Raw genomic sequence first — 19,483 nt, forward strand, 5'->3', positions numbered from 1 at the left:
ATCTGGGTGATGCAGGGGACTGAACTCAGGTCCTCTCGCTTTCACAGTACCCACTGAGCCATCTCCACCACCCCTAACATCTCCCTTCTTATTTCTTGTTCTATGCAAAGAAGAACAAAATTAGATATTTTCCCACTCTAGTTATTTTGTTATTTTAAATATTTCTTTATTGTTTGGACAGATTTTTTGAAAAGCTGTAAATTGTAGATCAGTGTTTTGTCCACTTAATAGTGAGTTAACTATGAGAAGTGCAAAGAGCCCTTTTCAACTGAAAGCAATTAATGACCCATGTAATTAAGAAACATTTTAAATCTGATAAATACTTTAATATAGGATGCACTTACATTTTATATTTTTTAAATAAAGAACTATGCCACACACAAAAAAAGAACAACAGGGGCTGGCATCATGAGTTTAATATATTTTAAATGTAAACATACATTCAAGTAGCACATTTAAAAATAATATAATAGATTTCTATTTCTTAATCTCTAGTCGTATCCTCAATGGTACACTATTAACATATTAACTAAAAATATATTACTTAATGTATCTACCCAATATTGTCAATACTGCATTTTCTGTACTGTAAACTGTGTTTTTACAACAACATTGTAAAATATCTGAATTACAAACAAGCCGCAATGTTTGGAAATTACTAAGGATACACTTTTGCTTGGAAACCTACAGATGGTGACTTAAAAATGGTACTGTATGAATATTTGCAGTCGACTGTTACAAGCCTCACCGGGGAGCTTACAGGGGCAGTAAGTACATGATCAACCTAAGGACCCACTCCTCAAACTGTCAGTGTGTGCTGGAGAAAGACTTAGTAATCATTAACTGCTCCAACAGAGATAAAATAAATTAACATCAGAGAGAAAAGCACGCACGCACACACACGCGCACACACACACACCACTCCAGAACCTTCCATATCATACTTACTCATGCTTTAGGAAGGTTTTCAAAAATCCCTTTGTAAAATTGGGTTTCCGCTGAGCTTATTCTCGAAAACATGAAAAAAAAATAGCTTTTAGCTGTCTTAAAATTGGCGATTCTGTCAAAGCCATTCTGTGATTTTTTTTCCCGTTCAGTTTACTGTCAGTGCTCTCACCCTAAGTAAAATCACCTGCATCCTATCAAGTGGCAATGTCCACTATAAAGGAGAGTGAAAGCGAAAAGACTGCATTGCCATAGTCAGTTCTAGCACATCTTATGCATGCAGTGACTCTTGCCTGTAGGGAGGGAAATGGAATACATACAAATCTTCCTTTACTTTGGATTAAGTTTTAAACAAACAAACTAAATCAAACAATGCCATGGCAGCCGTGTCGTAGACAATGGCTGCGCCTGATTATTTGAGGTAAGGTTGTACTGCACTTCTTCGTGTCGGTTTGGAGCCATGGGGACACAGACTCAAGCCTGTTCCTACAGAATTTCCCAATCTTTCAGCTTCTTGCAAAAAGTACATCTGCAAATCAGAAGCAAGAAGCAGCACGCTCCTAGAGCTCCACCAACTCCATTAAAGGGAACAGCTAAAACAATTCTGCAGTCTGTCAGCTTCTGTGTCCTGCCTACCAATTATTTTTTATTTAGGTCCAGCTCAGCATTTTACTTTAGCCGAAAAAGAACAAATGGTAAAAGAAAATTTTATTTAGCCAAGCATTTTTTTCTAATTTCGGTTGTTAGTTTCTAAAACTTTATATCTCAATATTCTATTTTAGTTGTCATTGGTATAATATAGCCAAATGTACTCATTTCCTTTCAACAACATTAAAGTTTCAAAGAATTTCTATTTAATATCAGAAAATCATTTATAATAGTATTGGGGAAAAAATGTTGCCATAGAATTAAACTGGACTCGGCACACCCCATCAAAAGTTAGAGTAGGAATCTATTTTTTTAAGAATAGGAATTTATTATGTAATATGGGTGCCTTTAAAGTAGATTTTACTGGTAAGGCATCCAAAAGAGAATACATATTTTTAAATAAATAAAAAGCGGATATACATGATATCATACATAGAGAGATGAAATGACCCAGACTGGTTTTAGGAAATTCCCCGTTTCCTTGCTTTTTATTGCAGTCATAAACATAATACAGATCTGTTTTGTTATTACCGCAAATACTGAGTGCTAGTGGCAGCCGCACGAACGCACTACCATATTTCTGTACTTTTTCAGAATGACATTGGAGCTATCATCAAAGTAGAGGACAGAGATGGCATTTAGTTTGGTTGGAGCACAGCAAGGCTTGGGAACGTGGTCAGGAAACATCAGGTGTACCTGGCAAAGAAAGAAGAAAAGAAAAGAAAAAAAAGTAAACGTCTTGTGGAAAAAACGGCGTAGACACGTTGTTTACAGCTTATATTATGACTCTCTGGCAAGTGCACGTGTCCTTTGACTCTTCCATATCTCACAGATGGCTGGGGCGGGGGCTGGTCAACAGGAAGTGCTCTCAACCAACAGGCACTACGAATCAAACCAGTGGTTGTAAGTACTATAGTGCGTCAAACAAGGCAGGCTTTGTATGGAATATTCAGAGGGATTTTTCTGTTGGAAAAAGCACAAACTTCGCAGTGCCCTGCTTATAACAGACCCAGTATCATCTGTGCACACTTACAAAATTAACAGAGGCTGCGGGCTCAAGTCAGTGAAGACACACTTGGACCTAAGTCTGCAGAATATTGTAATAGGATATTAAATGATACTTCTCAAACATTGGGCCAACTTTTATTCTTCCATGCTGAAGGGAAGCTAAAAACCACAATGAAACAAAATCTGTACTTGTTTTCCCTGCACTCTGGACCCTTTGCGTCCTATTCGGTTGCCACATGCAGCCATGACATGACGGTTTGTGCCCAGTCTTATTTTATCTTGTTAGGGCATGTTCGGTGGAGATCCCTGGGAGGCCTGCTCTTTCCTTTTCTTTTCTTTTTTTTTTTCTGTCTTTCTTTTATTTTTAAGAAAAACAGAGGCCAGGTGCAGTGGTGCATCTCTATAATCCCACTCTCGGGGAGGCAGAGGCAGGCAAATCACTGTGGGTTTGAGGCCAGCCTGGTCTACGATGCAAGTCCAGGACAGCCAAGGCTACACAGAAAAACTCTATCTCAAAAAAACAAACCAAACAAACAAGGCAGGAGGAGTTGATCTGGGGGAGAGAGGAGGTGGGGGAGGGTCTAGGAGGGGAGACTGGGAAGAGTGAAGAGAAAAACCTTCAGTGGGGATGTAATATGTAAGGGAAGAATAAATTGTTGTTGTTGTTGTTTGCTGTTTTAATCTATTACTTGTTTTAGAACAATGATTTCAACTCTTCTTCATAGATTTTTTTTTAACCAGAATGACTGGAGCTTAACATTATTTTCCTTTCCCTATACACTCCTTAGAAAACTGCCAAAAAGCAAGCTGAAACTGAAGCAAGGGGTCCAGAAAGTTTGCAAATTGAATATCCATTCCCTTAAAAGATTAAAAGTGTAGCTGTATGGAAAAGTGAAATGCCTAAGTAAAAGCTTGGTACTCATTTGATCGGACTGGAAGTTTGCCTGTAAGTTATAACAACTGAGCTAGAAGCCAGAATATGGTTCTACCGACTCCAGCCCTTCCCCCAAAGGAGTTTATGGGAAGTCCCCTTGATGAGCCTTAAGGGATCTACAAAAAAGCAAACAGAGTAGAGTTTGGCTTCACAGTGTCCTGGCTGAAATGACATAGGAGGCCTGCATGTGAGCTGAAACACAGGACAAATGAGTGATTCCACATAAACTTGAAATTTCCCAAGACCTCACAAAACTAAAAGTTGGAGCGATTTTGCGGATTTCAGATGCAGTTTATATCCCTCGTCGGTTTTATCTCCCGTAGCCCTCACAGGCATGATTGATAACCCCCAGGTGTCAATGGCTTTGGCAGCCTCAATAAGCAGCCGCTCCAAACAAAATGGATTGTTCTTGAGTGATTCTTCAAACATATTAGTCACAAACATGCTCTTCTTTAACAAAAAAAAAAAAGAAAGAAAGAAAGAAAAAAAAAGCATGCCTGTCTTCTTGTTCCGCATCCTTCACAGAACAAATGTAAGGACGTTCACAATACCAGAAACTCTAAAGTCGAACTTGCCCCGAGAACTTGAGATGCGCAGTGGTATGTCTAATACACCGGGGCAATACACAACACAGAGAACGGCCTTCCAAGTTCACCTCAAGATTTCTTTCTCCTTTCTCTTTGACACCACTTCTAGACTGTAGCCATGAGAACTAAAACATTTATATATTTATAAGAAAAAACAAAGTAAATAAGGAAAGGGGATTATTTGACAAAAGCTCTTTTTTCATGCTTAGACTGAGGGAACTCTGACATGCTGGATACAGATCTAGGAAAATAGAAGTCATCTTTCTTAGTCAGCACCATTATTTTACAAATGAAAACAAAGAAAAATCAATAATTTTTTTGAGAAATCAAGTAGCGTTATTTTTTTTAATTTATTTATTTTATATGAGTGCTCTATTTGCAGAGGAGGGCATCAGATCACATTATAGATGGTTGTGAGCCACCATGCAGTTGCTGGGAATTGAACTCAGGACCTTTGGAAGAGCAGGCGGAGCTCTTAACCACTGAGCCATCTCTCCAGCAAGTAGCATTATTTTATAAGCCATCTTAGTTAGGGTTTCTATTGCTGTGATAATGCATTGTGACCCAAAGCAACTTGGAGAACATGGAGCAACATTGCTTACTAGCTTACCCCTTGCAGCTTGCTCAGCCTGATATCTGTTAGCACCCAGTACCACCAACCCAAAGGTGGCCCACCCACAAGGAGCTGAGTGCTCCCACATCAATCATCAATCAAGAAAATGCACCCCAAGCTTGGCCACGGGCCCATCTGGTGGGGTCATTTTTCTCATTGAGGGCCCCTCTTCCAAAAGGGACCCTCTAGCTTGTGTCGAGGTGACATAAAACTATCCAACACATAAATTAATCGGAGCTGCTCCTCTCTGTCACTGCACATAGAGTGATTATATTGTCCCTTCAAAAGATGAGACAGCAGCACGCCTCTCCATCGGCCCGCAGACGTCTGGGTACCGCATCTTTGCAGAGTCTAGCTGCTCCCCGTTGCTCAAGGATACTAACCGATATTAAGAGGTATTTACGAGGTGAAGGCATATCTGGTTTTAATTCTCCCCAGGGATTTACTTTATGCCTTACATGCTGTCATTAAAGCGGGCTATCTCGAGAAAGGAGCATTTTACACGTGGCTGACTAGTAAAATACGTGTTTGCCTCCTCTCTTTTCCTCTCCCTGATTTTCTCTCTAAAACCTTGTATAGAATCCAGGCTTGCCCACCACACCTGAGCACTTCAGGCCAGGCTGGTCTACAGTCAAAAGTGATCTTAGGCAAGCACCAAGGTATTCAAGTACTTAATGATGTCTGTTTTATTTGTACATTATACTATTAATTATATTATATGCATTCTTATGGACTAGCTACTCTGTGTCCATCAGCTTTTGAGGTTAATTGGATTAAGGGCAAAGTAAAACTTTCAGAGTCAAGTACAAATTCGGAGAGTTTGGAGCAGAGGCTCCTAAATAAGCATCCCGCACATGATAGGGTCATTCTGCCAACAGAAAAACAACTCTACTTCTGTCATTGCTCCATGATTCTAACACCGTGTCACCTTTTTTTTTTCCTCTTAGATACATAACCACGGTTTTCGTATTAATCAAGACACTAGTTAGCAACTCTATCACATAATCTAGTGCACCTCCTAAGAGACTGCTGTCTTCCGTAGACTACCCCTCTGACCCACGCGTATGTCAGGAGAGGCTGGGCGTGCTTGTTAGATGTAGTATATTCACAGATCGCTGAGTCAGCATTTCACAGTCTCGTGCTGAGGTTACTAGAACTTCAGTCATTTCCAAGTACCAGGAAGAATAGAAGAAGAAAATGGAAAGGTGATTTTCCTTTTTAAAACGACAAGAGAAAAGGAACTAAGAATAAGGAAAATATTAATAGAAATTATTCTATTATTTATATACCGTTTTGGTTTTTTGTTTGTTTTTGGTTTTTTGTTTGTTTGTTTGTTTGTTTGGATTTTTGAGATAGGGTTTCTCTGTATAGTTCTACCTGTTCTGGCACTCACTCTGTAGACCAGGCTGGCCTCCAACTCATAGAGATCCATCCGCCTCTGCCTTCCTGAATGCTGAGATTATATACTATTTTCAATGACTATAGTACCAAAGTATGTTAAGAACTTAATAATTATATCAAAGGCTCCCATATGAAGTTCAGCGCTGCTGTTCTTCAGTGTTTCAGAGTGATGGCTAGCAAGTTACCGGTTTAAAACCCCATCTGGCTAATCACTGTGCAATGATGAAATCTTTGCAGAGTGGTAACTTCATTACTTCAGTTTTCCCCGATGAATTTGTCCCAATTCTGAAGCCAGGATTACTGATTTAAACAAATATGAATTTCTTACTATCCCACAACTGTTACCCCAGCTACAAGTTACAAAGGAATTTAAGAACTTGAGGTTGTAAAAAATCAATTGACCCCATATGTACGAGGATATTTCTGGAGACTTGGTACTATACAGTTGGTCTATATATCTGTACTTACACATTGTAGTCATCATCATCATCATCATCGTCGTCGTTGTTGTAGCCTTTTAATACAGTTTGAAATTAGGGGGGAAAAGAACTTGAGGTTGATAATAAAATTTCCTTTAAAGCCACTCTATACTATATTTGTGTTATAAACCGTTTTCTATCCCATAAACATAGAACATACCAGCGTCTGGACTATGGCGTGGTTGGTGGCATTCATGTGGGCATTAAGTGGAAAAGAACATTCTCCATCACAGTAAAAAGCAGCATACCCTTCTGGTGCTATGATCCAGTCCTGAAATGTACAAAAGCAAGAGAAAGAATATCAGCAAAATGGCAGTAAAGACGTAATTCTTAAGGAGCACTCCAAGACATTCTACCTGAAGAAGTTCCCCATCTTAGTCCAACAATTATCCTAAAAGTCCAGGTTCTCCTAATCCTTTAATTTTTAGTTGAAATTTACAAGAAATTGCCATTTCTAATTTCTCCCAAGAGGTGACTACAAAACATAGCATACATTAATCATTCTGCGTTTGAGAATAAAATTGTAATCACAAACTAGAATTCCAAACATTGTTTAAACTGGAAATAATTAATGTTGGGTCGTTCAAGTGAACCAGAAAATGTAGGGGACTTAGGTGCATCTGTGTAATTGACACGAGCAAGTCAAGGCCCCGGGGACTCAGAGCCATGGGAACAGCAATAGATAGGACAGATAGGTTCAGAGGAACAGGAAGACCAGCCCTGGGTCAGGCTCAGAGTAAACACAAGGTGTTCCCTGGGATAGGCTACTTCCTGTAGGCAAGGCCTTCCCCTGGCTGAAGTATGAATGCTGAGAACACGTGCAGAAAGTACTATCCACAGCTTCCTCCTCCGACCTGAGGCCGCCCCCTTCCGACCTGAGGCCGCCCCCTTCCGGCCTGAGGCCGCCCCCTTCCGGCCTGAGGCCGCCCCCTTCCAGCCTGAGGCCGCTCCCCTCCGGCCTGAGGCTGCTCCGCTCCCCTCCGGCCTGAGGCCGCTCCCCTCCAGAGGCCCCTATCAGGGTTAGTCAGCCCTGCTCCACCTTGTTCATCTATATATAATAAGCTCTGGGTTTCCTAGCTGCTGCTGGTGCATCTCCATCTGAGCCCATGACCCACCTGATCCAAGCTTTTCTAGTTATACATCTGTCGCTTCTTCATTCTCAATCACCCTAGTCAGGTCAATACCAAAGCACTGGAGGCCAAGGCAAGTGGTACCCAATGCGGGTCCTTGACTGCAGGGGACTCACACTGGTCATTGGTCAGGCAAGGGAAAACTACAGTGGCACGTGTAAGTGTGCAAAGAAAAGAAAGGGTGAGAGCATTTCTACAAGTCAGGTGTAAGGCAGGGGTTGGGCAGGATCTAGAGACAGACAGGACAGTTATATGTTTGTGCCCTGAAGAACACTTTGAGAAACCATGGAAATTAAGGTAAGAACATTATAACTGCATCGGTATTTAGACCATATTGAGGAGACATTGCCTAGACACTCAACACTGAGGAAAGAGTCTATGAGGATACAGTCTCCCAACCCATGGTGGAATTGCAGGGTCTGAGTTGCAACAAGGTTTACAGAGAGGTAAACTCACTCATTGACAGCAAACTTTGTTTAGGGCAAGAAAGAGATCGGGATGGAAAAGCTACTAGTTTTACCTGCTTTCTTATTTGGGGGCAATCTAATCCACAGAATCCAAACCAAATGTCAGAGAAGGAAACATGAGGCCCGGCGTCAGGACATAATCTGGCAGTTATATTTCTGATGTGCCTCATGATTGTGCCCATGCAGGGATGTCCAGTCCAAAGAGGAGCCCACTGGATCTGTATATCCCTCCAACAGCTTAGTCACATCCTTTCATGCCTATTTATATTAATGAGTCCTTCTATTTGGGAGAGCACTCCTCTAACCATCTGAAGTCCCAGTGGGCTCCATCTCACCACTCAAAATGGGCTATGACTTTACTCATTATCACCACCCTGGGACATTCCTCTTAAAGAGACCTGGAGATCCACCCTGCTGTGGAGTGGTACCCACATTAAATATGAAAATAGAGAACTCCTAGAATTTGAGGCCTCCACAATATACAATGGCTCTCATCACCCACCCCATTGAAAAGCTATAGAGTATATGGTGTTATAAGTCCCTGGCTATGCTTTCCAAAGACATTGATTATTAGACACCACACATAAACACAATGCTAACAGTACTAATGTTGTTTAATGGTCCACTAATGGCTCCACAGAGTCAATGATACAGTGTTCGGGCATTCATCCAATCTCCAGCTAGGATCTTGTATAGAAGTGTGGAAACTGGCAGCTGTCGCCAACCTTTTTGATACTACCAGTCGGTCAATTGCTGAACCTCAGTGCACTCAGTGTGGATAAGGGAGGGTTTCAGCCCCAAGGTCAGGCAGGATTTGATATGTCCCAGAGATTACTAACATATATGTGTGACAAAAGTTTTTATAATGAAAGCACATATAATTGGGAATTATAATGAAGACGCAATAGCACACACAACAGCAATACGATACGGCCCAATTACGTTGGCACAGCCTAGAAATCCAAAAGGCTATTGTCTCTGCTGCTAATATTACAGAAACAATCCTTGATGAGGTTGAAGGTTTCAAGCCTTTTAACTAGGCTCTCACTTGTTAAAAAACTTTGCTTGCTGTTTGCATTGGGCTCAGTGGTTGTTTCTTCTTCCTCTTTGTCATTCTTATAGTCTGGTATTAAGCACTGCAACAAAACACCTTGGGACTAAAATTGAAGACACTCTGAACATCTAAGTAATAATAAATGGGGAGATGTGAGGAGCCGATGAAGTCAGGACTGAGTGTGCATTCCTAACATGAGCAGGGCCTTGTCAAAGCCCTCAGGCCCTCAGACTCATGGGAATGTCAAGGCCTCTCCCTGGTAGAAGTACAGATGTTGACAGTGTGTGTAGAAGGCATTAACCGCAGCTCCTTCCTCAAGACTGACTACAGCCAAGCCTGCTCCCCTACAGAGACTACACACACATGTAGGTCAGCTAACACTCCCCTCCTTTATTCATGCTTCACATACTAAACATGCAGCATCTCGGCTGTTGGTGCATCCCCATCAGAGCACACAGTCCATCCAATCCCAGATGTTCTGTACCCGAGTCTGCCACTTCTTCATTCTCTTACTGCCCTAGTCAGGTCAAACCCCAAAGCCATGCAGGCTTCATCAGGAGAAGACATGGAGAACAGAATTGAGCTGACTGTCTTCGCTGTGTGGTAAGTCATTCCCAGTGTTAAGAGTCTTGCAAGATGATGCAGCTTTACTTCATCTGTTTTATCTCCTGTTTTTCTTTTTCTTTTTTTTTCTCCTTTATTAATTTATTCTTGTTACATCTCAATGGTTATCCCATCCCTTGTATCCTCCCATTCTTCCCTCCCTCCCAATTTCCCCTTATTCCCCTCCCCTATGACTGTTCCTGAGGGGGATTACCTCCCCCTCTATATGATCATAGGGTATCAAGTCTCTCCTTGGTAACCTGCTGTCCTTCCTCTGAGTGCCACCAGGTCTCCCCGTCCAGGGGACATGGTCAAAGGTGAGGCACCAGAGTATGTGAGAAAGTAATATCCCACTCTCCACTCTAATGTGGAGAGTGTTCTGTCCATTGGCTAGATCTGGGTAGGGGCTTAAGGTTTACCGCCTGTATTGTCCTTGGCTGGTGCCTTATTTTGAGCGGGACCCCTGTGCCCAAATCTGCCTATCATAATGTTCTACTTGTAGGCTTCTAGGACCCTCTGGAACCTTCTACTTTGTCATTCTCCCATGATTCTCTCATCTAGAGTCCCACTAGAATGTCCTCTCCTCTGTCGCAGTTTCCTGGTAAGTGAAGGCTTTCGTGGGACATGCCCGTTAGGCTAATATGCAGATATAAGTGAGCTGTTTTTCTTTTTCATCATTGCACTAATCTATAATCTTTTTAGACAAAATGAGTTAGAGCAAATTTCTAAATACTGTACATGAAAATTTTAGGAAGTTAAAAGCCATCCCATGAAATAATCACTATGATTTCCCCATCACCAGAGAAACAAAAACAAAAAGTATATATGCATACATATAATTAAGTTATTCATAATGAAAGTTTAATCATAAAAGCTGACTTTCTATGCAGCGGAGGACATCATCATCCCAGTGAAGGGACAGTCTACATACTGGGGGAAAGTCTTTACCAGCTAACAGAGCATTAATATCTAGAATATATGAAGAACCAAAGCAATTAAACATTAAGAAAATAACCCAAAATCTAAAATATGAGAAAAGAATTTTACTTCTCAAAACATGGCATACAAATGCCTAAGAAAGTATTTTTTAATATTCAACATTCTTAGCCACCAGAATAATGAAAATTAAAACTTTATTGAAATTTCATCTTATACTAGTCCTAATGCCTAAAGTAAGAGCAAATGTAAAACAACAGATGCAGGCATGGATGTGGGGAAAGAGGAACATTTGCTCAATGCTGGTGAGAAAGAAAACTGATAGGGTCACTACGGCTATCATCACTGAGGTGCCTCAGTGCTCCTGGGCACGTACCCAGACAACTCTATATCCTACTACAGAGATGCCGCCTCATCCACACTCTCAGAGGTTCTAGTTATAATAACTACAAAATCAAAACTAGATGCCCTAGATGTCCAATAACTGAAGAATGGGCAATGAAAGAGGTAGTACATTTATATTATTGAATATTATTCTTCTATTAAGACAAATGAAGTTAACAGACAAATGGATGCATCTAGAAGCAATCATTAAGACTGAGGTAAACCCAGACCCAGAAAGACATGTATCACAAGTTTTCTCACATTTATGAATGTTATCTTTGAATCGTCAGGTGTGTGTGTGCTTTATTTGAAATATCCATAGCAGTCAGGAAATTACAAGGGGCTGTGGGGAGGAGATTTTAAGAAAAGTGAGATGCAATGCATTGGCATAAAGTGTTATATGGGGCTAAGGGAACAGAAAAGGTTAAGTTTGAGTGGAGGAGGGACTTGCAGGGTTAGAGGATAGTATATATAAAAATAAATATTTTTTCTTAAATGTCATATAGAATTGTCACTGTAGAAGCTCCCTATGAATATGTATATATGCGTGCACATACACACAGAGAGAAAGTTTTAAAGTGGAGTTACCCCCAAACAGTACCCCTACTAAACAACACAGGCTAATAAATTTTTAAAAACCCTAGTGCCAGGGATGAGTTGCTTCCTTAAGAGTTGGTATCAGGTGAGATTCCAAGGACCTCCAAACATTACAAGCTACTGCCTATCAATGCTCTTGGTTACCTTCCAGAACTTGACATTAAGACCCTACTGCTGAAGGTATGCCACCCTTGAGTCACGAAACATGGAGCAGCCTAGTGGCATCACCATGGATGCTTCATTTCTACTGGCTAGCTTCAGAGTGCTAAAAGGTGCTATCCATATTACTGAAAGATAAAAGTAATCATAACCTTACCCACTGTGAACTATACCAGATACAGTGATGACTGGCCTGCCAAGACATGCCTGCTGGTACAATAGTGGTCCCTAATGTCATGGGATTGGATATGTCATGCTCCATAAGATGACACTTATCTGGCACCAATGTTGTGTCCAGAACCTATGGCTAGAGAGGTCATGGGATAGAGGAGAATCTACTGTTATTATGCTGCTAAATAGATATAATATTAACAAACTCCTAAGCAGCTGTTATTATATTCATAGACTAATGGACCTCTCTCAATGCTCATCAGAAAAGTTTGTATCGCAGTAGATGGTGACTAACACAGAGATCCATACTAGACAAGTTACAGAGAGGGAAAGAGTATGGAATGATCAGCCCCACATGGGACATTTATATTACACCCACCTCCTCCCAAAGCTCGGGGAGCATTGTGGAAGTAGGAGCAGAGTGATATTAAAAGCTAGAGGCTATGGATGACAAGGAAACAGTGTCTCTGGACACAGCAGGGCAAATACACAATTTGTAATAGTGGTGACAGCATGTACAAGACCCAAAGCCAGACCAAAGCCAGCATGGAGAAAAGAATTGTACATATAATCCCACCTCTAAAACAAGTTACTATTGGAAATTAATAGCTGCCGGGAGAGGAAGAGACAGTTTTCTCTAAGAGGGTAGCCCCCATAAGCTGGCCATGCTCCACTGAAGGGCACACATACAAGAACATTTGAGCAGTACAAGTCAGCCTTGGTTTCCTTTTTACAAAACTCAAAGGTGGATGGGTAAGGAAGTAGGATTACCTGGAAAGGGTTGAGGAAGGAAAGTGAATACGAGCAAAATATGTTAGGTGAAGTTTTCAAAGAACTAATAATAAAAACAAAAATCCATAAAAACAAATATGCAGTTCTATCTTGTATTATTTATAACATTATCTTAATTTGTGAATATGTTACTATGAAGGTGGCTCATATACTGAGAATTTGTTGTAATACAATACCAAAAGAAATCTGAAAACTTCATTGTTCTCAGAGCCATTAAAATTTATTTTTTTCTAAGATTCCTCTCTACCTCATTTGTGAAGCATATTAAAAGGCAATAATAATATTCCGAGGTTTAAGTGAAAAAGTAGTATTCTGTGAAAACCTGCCTTATGAGTTAAACTTTATAGTTGGAATTTCTACTTCCTAGACAGAACTGCGATTATGATGTAGCTAATGTAAGTGTTTATACTAATCCGAACAAATCTTTTATCTTCATATAATTAATTTTCTGGAGGTGCTGTGAGGATGACTCAGTGTGTAAGAGTGCTGGCTGGGAAGCCAGTTCCCAGGTGAAACTCTGGGAAAATGTCTGGCATGCTTGCTGCTAATCCCAGGATTTTCTACATTGGAGTAAGAGAGGCAGGACGATTACTGGTGATTACTGGCAGCCAGGAGAGCCCCAAAGACAACGAGTTCCAGACTCAGTAAGAGATAATTATCTCAAAGAGTACAGTGGGAAGGGATAGGTGAGGTCCCATTATAGTCGCTTCTAGCCTGCACACATGCTCAGAGACATTCACATGCATGTGTACACAAAAATAAATAAATGTGTATTATATATGATGGCATACACCTATAATCCCAGTGCATGGAACACAGAGACAGAAGAAGGACTCAAAGCCATATTGGGCTGCACAGTGAGACTCTGACTCACGCAAAACAAAAGACGGGATATTTTAAAGGATAGTATTGTTTTTATCCACTCTTAAATGTTAAGTTGAAGAGTGTTATATTTCCCTAGGTAGTTGTTAAGCCCAGCTCATTATGTTCCGATGAGGAAGGAACAATAAGGAAATGAAAATGATGTGTGTGGGGGTGCATTGCTGAATACTCTTTTAAAATGGCTGTTAGACTGGCACAATTACTAACAACGACTATGACTTGCCAAGGATTTCAGATAAAACAGAAAAGAAGCCCCTAAGTTGAAGACTCTCACCTGCCATCCCAGGTCCCGGAAGCTCACATAGAGTTCGTGCTTCTTGCAGGCTTGTTTTTGTTCACTGGTATTGTAATCTGCGGATTAAAGAAAGAAAGAAAAAAATCTCGTGTTTTAAGCAAAGGACTGCCCATTAGGTATAGAAGTATACAATTTCCGTGATGACTTTAAGGATAAGGTTTCTGGAGGAGATTGTATTTGAAGATGTAAACCGTGAGTCTGACTCTTACCTGAGGGTTTCCTCTGCAGACTCTAGATAGCATGGTTTGATTTATACGATTCTGAGAGGGATGTTATTGCCACCTGTATGTCAGGTGCTGCCATCCTGTGTACTAACTACTGACTATGTAATAATTCATTAATTCAGGCACACTATTTGGGTGCTTCACATAAGTATATGGGGAGTATTCACACAATATCATTCAAGCATGGATGCTTTCAGAATAGCCACTGACCCTGGAGATCTTATTTAAATAAGTATCATCAATGTAAGACACTCCATTTTGAGTTTCTGATCGCCACTCAAAGGCACATCCACTTTTGGGCATCTTCATTCATGGCTAATAGAAGTACCCAGGCAAAAAATCAAACAAGGAGCTCAGGAAACCCACTCCCTTCCCCTCCCCCCTTTTATTCACATGCCCAATCTGTCAGGAAGTCTCCCCCATGACTTTTAAATAGATGTAAACCCACTTGCTCACTATCTCCACCATTGCTCTGGGACCAAGCCGCCAACACGAGCCAGGATTACTGCAGTATCAAGAGAGGTGTTCTCCCCCTCCTCCCTTTGCACCCAAACAATAAAGTGTCAACTGGGCTTTTATTAGATTAATTATGCATTTGTCCAAAAGAAGCCCTGCTGTAGTTATGATCTCACCAAAGGTGAAATGTCTGCACAAGAGTTACAGGCGTGGTGCGAGTTGGTCCCTTTACCGCGGTCACTCCTTTATTCCTCCTTAACCTTGTCCTAGTCCGCGACAACTACTTCCTGTTACACACAGTTGAGTGTGGACATCATTTAAGGCCCTTACACTTGCTGCAACCATTTCCCGATATTCTCTTGCCTGGATATCAACACAGCTGACTGCTGCGTCCTTTGGTGATGTTTAAGCACCACCTTCTGAAGGGGTCCTCCCTAACCAGTACACTCAATATTTTAAATCTGACCGCAGTAGCCCTCATTTCTCTTAGCTAGTTTAGGTTTGATTTCATGTCTCACTTACACTTTGCGAGATCTTTGCCATTATTTATATATTACATGCATTATTTCTTTTCTATATTTCCCCCTAAAATAAATATTCACCAAGACAGGAAATCTGTTTCTCTCTGGTTCATTGATGGATACCAAGTACTAGAAACAGTAATTGATACATAATATGCATTTAATAAATATTTGGAGAATTAATGAGCATATTTCTTATAGTTTTCCATGAGTAATTTAAAACAGATACATTATTTCTATTATATACTTTGTACTACATTCAAAATTATTAAAATTTTTACAATTGTTTTAATAAGTTAAATATAAATGTAAAACTTTAATCTTGCATCTGAAATAAAGTAGAATACTTTAAAAATACAAAACTTTACAGAACATTATTTATGCTTTCTCTGGAATGCTCTCACACTTTTTACAAATAATATCCTAAAATATTTTTATTATTTCCAATGTGAAAGAGGGAAAATGAAAGAGCAATGTAATTTATGTCAAAGAAATTTTGTGTTAATATTTCACCTTCCAAGTTAATGATTCAACTGCTAATGAAAGAGTCTCACACCAGAAACCAAATGGTGACTCTGCTGTCTTTGTAATTATATCAAGCAACTATTTATTTGATGTCAGTTAGAAATTGAGAGAGTAATTAAATTTTGAACACAAGAAGATTTTCCTCTTATGCAATAATTTAATAAACATATGTTAATAATGAAAAATGAAGAAAATTGGTTCTCTTGTTTGCGAAGAAATGTCTACCTTAATCTCAGTAATACACCAAACAATTTTATTCAGGCAGTAGACAAGTATTTTCTAATAGTAAATATAAAACAAATACATACACACACACACACACACACACACACACACAACAAATTAGATTGCTAGATAAAAACTACATGTATGTTTATTAGAATTCCATGTTTGTGAAAAAGAAAATGAATAAAATTTAAATGCCCAAACATCTCATTTCATTAATGTTCCATAAAGACTAAATGATATATATGCATATATATTTAGTCACATAAAGGTAATGAGCAATTAAATTTATAATGAATTCTTGTTCCAAAAGTCTGATGTCGTGGAGAATTGTGCCTAAAAGCTTATTCTGTCAGAAATAAAAATTAATGGGTACTGAGTGAAGTAAATATTTTACACAAATCAGCAACGTCTACAGTTAGGTTCACTCTAATAGTTAGCAGACCAAGCTGTAGGAAGAAGGGCTAAGAAATGTTTATAGCTTTAAAAATGTCAAGTGGCAGCCCTTAGGAGAGTAAATAAAACAGAAATAAATCTGCAGTTGATGAATATGTCTACAAATGAAGTCATGTGCTCAACCCCAGTCTGCTCACAGATTTCCAGAAATCTGGACCTTCTTCTGTCCTCCTCACCACCTGTATGACTCACCAGACCCTGGATGCACCAGGCCAGACCACATGGCGGGAAGGCACATGTGAGCTATCTGTGCTCCCCTTCACAACTCCTCCTAATTCTGATCACCATGAGCTGTTTCTACCACATCCATCTTTCAGACTCAGAAAGGCCCACATGTCTGTGCAATGACCAAGCCTGGTGAGTCTGCCTGACCCTATCCTGTCTGTACATTACCCGATTCCAACACATACACCTACACTGACAAGCAGCCTGACAAGCCCAGTCTGCATCTTTCCTAACCTCCAGGTTCAGGCCAGCACACCCTAGGCCCCAGCCTAGCCTGCTGTGTCCACATCAGATATACAACCAGCAGAACAGCCCATGACCAGATCTCATATTAAAATAATACGAGGTGTCGAGATATCATGCCCCCCGCCAAATCCACCAACCCTATAAACATGTCTTGCAGTGAGGATTACAGAGATGAACCCCAGGACACAGAACTTAAAAAGAACAGTAATGAACTTTATCGAAGAATTTAAGGAAGACACAAGCAAAGAGCTGAGTGAAATTATAAAGAGTGAACTCAAAGTAAGTGAGGGCCCAAAGGATATACGAGAAAACACAAGCATATGGCTGAACAAAATGACCAAATTCAATGAAAAGATGGAAGAGTTGGCAAGAACTCCAGCTGAAATGAAGCTGTAATGCAAAAACTAAATAACTCTACTAAAAAAAAAAAACCAAGAGATTATCTAAATAGAACAGATGCAGTAGAAGATAAAACATGGGAACTTGAAGATAAGGAGAGTAACTAGAGCAAACTAGCAGAGAAAGGAACATGTTGGAAATGTCGGATACCATCAAAAGACAAAATCTTCAAAGTATAGATTAGGGAAAATAATCACAGGTCAAAGGCAAAGACCAAATCTTCAACAAGATCATAGAAGAAAACGTCCAAAAACTAAGGAAGAGCATATTCAGAGAGATGTAAGAAGCACACAGAACCCAAACTAGGCAAGTCAGAAAAGACACTATGGCAAACCATAGTTATGTCACTAAATACACAGAAAGAAGAAAGGTTCTTGAAAGTTGCAAAAGAAAAAACACAAGTCACACATAGAGAAAAATCCACTGGAATAACAGTTAATGCCTCAACAGAAACTTTGAAACCCAGAAGAACATGAAGCAATGCATTCCAAGCTTTAAAGATCACAACTGTCAACCAAAATTATTATACCTAGCAAAACTATGTGCTAGGGATGAGGGAAAAGAAAAAGCTTTCTATGAGCCAAATGGGCTAAGACTTTATATCCATCAGACAATTCTAAATAAGATATGGGAATAAGTATGTTAGACTGAAGAAAGAAATAAGCATAACCACAAGACTGTAGGAACTCCTATGATTACTAAACACAAAGTATGACTAAAACCAGCAAAACAAACAAACAAAAATGACACAATCAATACATACCTTTCAATAATAACTTTAAGTATTAATGACCTTAACTCTCCAATCAAAAGATAAATGCTATTTGTATGGATTTAAAAAAGAAAATCCACCTTTCTCCAAGAAACTCAGCTTTAAAGACAGACATCCCCTTAAAGTGAAAATATGGAAACAAGGATCCCAATAAGATGAGACGAGGAAACAAACAGGTATTGATCTCCTAATACCCTGACAAAATAGACTTTAAAACTTATCAGAGTAGAGAAACAAAGACACTTTATTCTACTTAAGGGAACTACTCAAGAACACATTGCAATCCTAAATATATGTGCACCAAGCTCTGATATACACAAATTTCATTTTTAAAAACAAACTTACTACTAGAATTAAAGAGCCAGATTAACATCAAACCATTAATAGTAGGTGACTTTAATATCCCACCATCTCCAATAGAAAGGTCATCTGGACAAAAAATAAAGCAAAACATCATAATTGAATGATATACATCAAATGGACTTAACATGTATGTGCAGAATATTCCATACAAACACCAATGAATATATATCTCTTCTGGGCAGGCCATAGAAGTTTCTATAATACAGATTACATTCTGAAATATAAAATAAATATTTTAAAAAATTCAATGAATTTGAAATAACTCCCTCTATCTATATGACAATAATGTAATAAAACTTACAATAGACAGCAAACTAGGTAGTCCACAAACTCATGGAGATTAAAAGCTCATTTTTGAATGATAAATAGGTAAAAAACAAAATAAAAATTAAAAATTAAAAATTCCTGGAACTAAATGAAATGAAAATACAATACAACAAAACCTCTGGGACATATGAGATAACAATTAAGATGTAATATGAATAAATTAATAAAATATATATTTTAAAAAAGAGTTCCAGCATCTAGAACTGTGAAAAATAAATTTTGTTTCAAAAGCCAAAAAAAAAAAAAAAAGGAGCCCAATGATGAAAATTTATAGCTTTAAGTACCTACATTTTTTTTTTAAATCAGAAAAAGTAAAAGATAAATGACTTAAAAATACAACTCAAGAATCTGGAATAGCAACAAGAGAAACCCAAATCCGGTACACAACAAGAAATAAAAATCAGAGCAGAAATTAAAGAAAGAAAATTAAAGAAACAAAAGAAAATAAGAAAATAATTCAAGGACTCAGTGGTTTAAAGAACAGGTTCTTTTAGAAGAAAAACAAGATGTTTGGTCCAACTCACCAAAAAAAAAAGAAAGAGATGATCCAAATTAACACATTCAGAAATAAAAAAGTGAAACAACAGACCCCAGAGAAATTCAGAATATTATACAGGAATAGACTAAAAACCTGTGCCCCATTAAGTTAGAACCCAAAG

General features: G+C 39.1%; 1 protein-coding gene across 1 annotated transcript in view; it reads right to left on the minus strand.

Moving 5' to 3' along the window:
- Nucleotides 1–401: 401 nt before the first annotated feature.
- The window catches only part of BMP5 (bone morphogenetic protein 5), a 123,656-nt gene continuing 104,574 nt past the window's right edge, over nt 402–19,483 (minus strand). The window contains exons 5-7 of the mRNA XM_084752394.1: nt 14,065–14,141; nt 6,776–6,886; nt 402–2,289 (exon numbers count right to left, since the gene is read on the minus strand). Of these exons, the coding sequence (XP_084608520.1) occupies nt 2,140–2,289; nt 6,776–6,886; nt 14,065–14,141 (338 nt within the window). The 3' untranslated portion in view covers nt 402–2,139. The remainder of the gene's footprint in view (nt 2,290–6,775; nt 6,887–14,064; nt 14,142–19,483) is intronic.

Source organism: Acomys minous (genome assembly GCF_964271855.1).
Source record: "Acomys minous genome assembly, chromosome: 13".
In the NCBI taxonomy this organism is placed as follows: Eukaryota; Metazoa; Chordata; class Mammalia; order Rodentia; family Muridae; genus Acomys; species Acomys minous.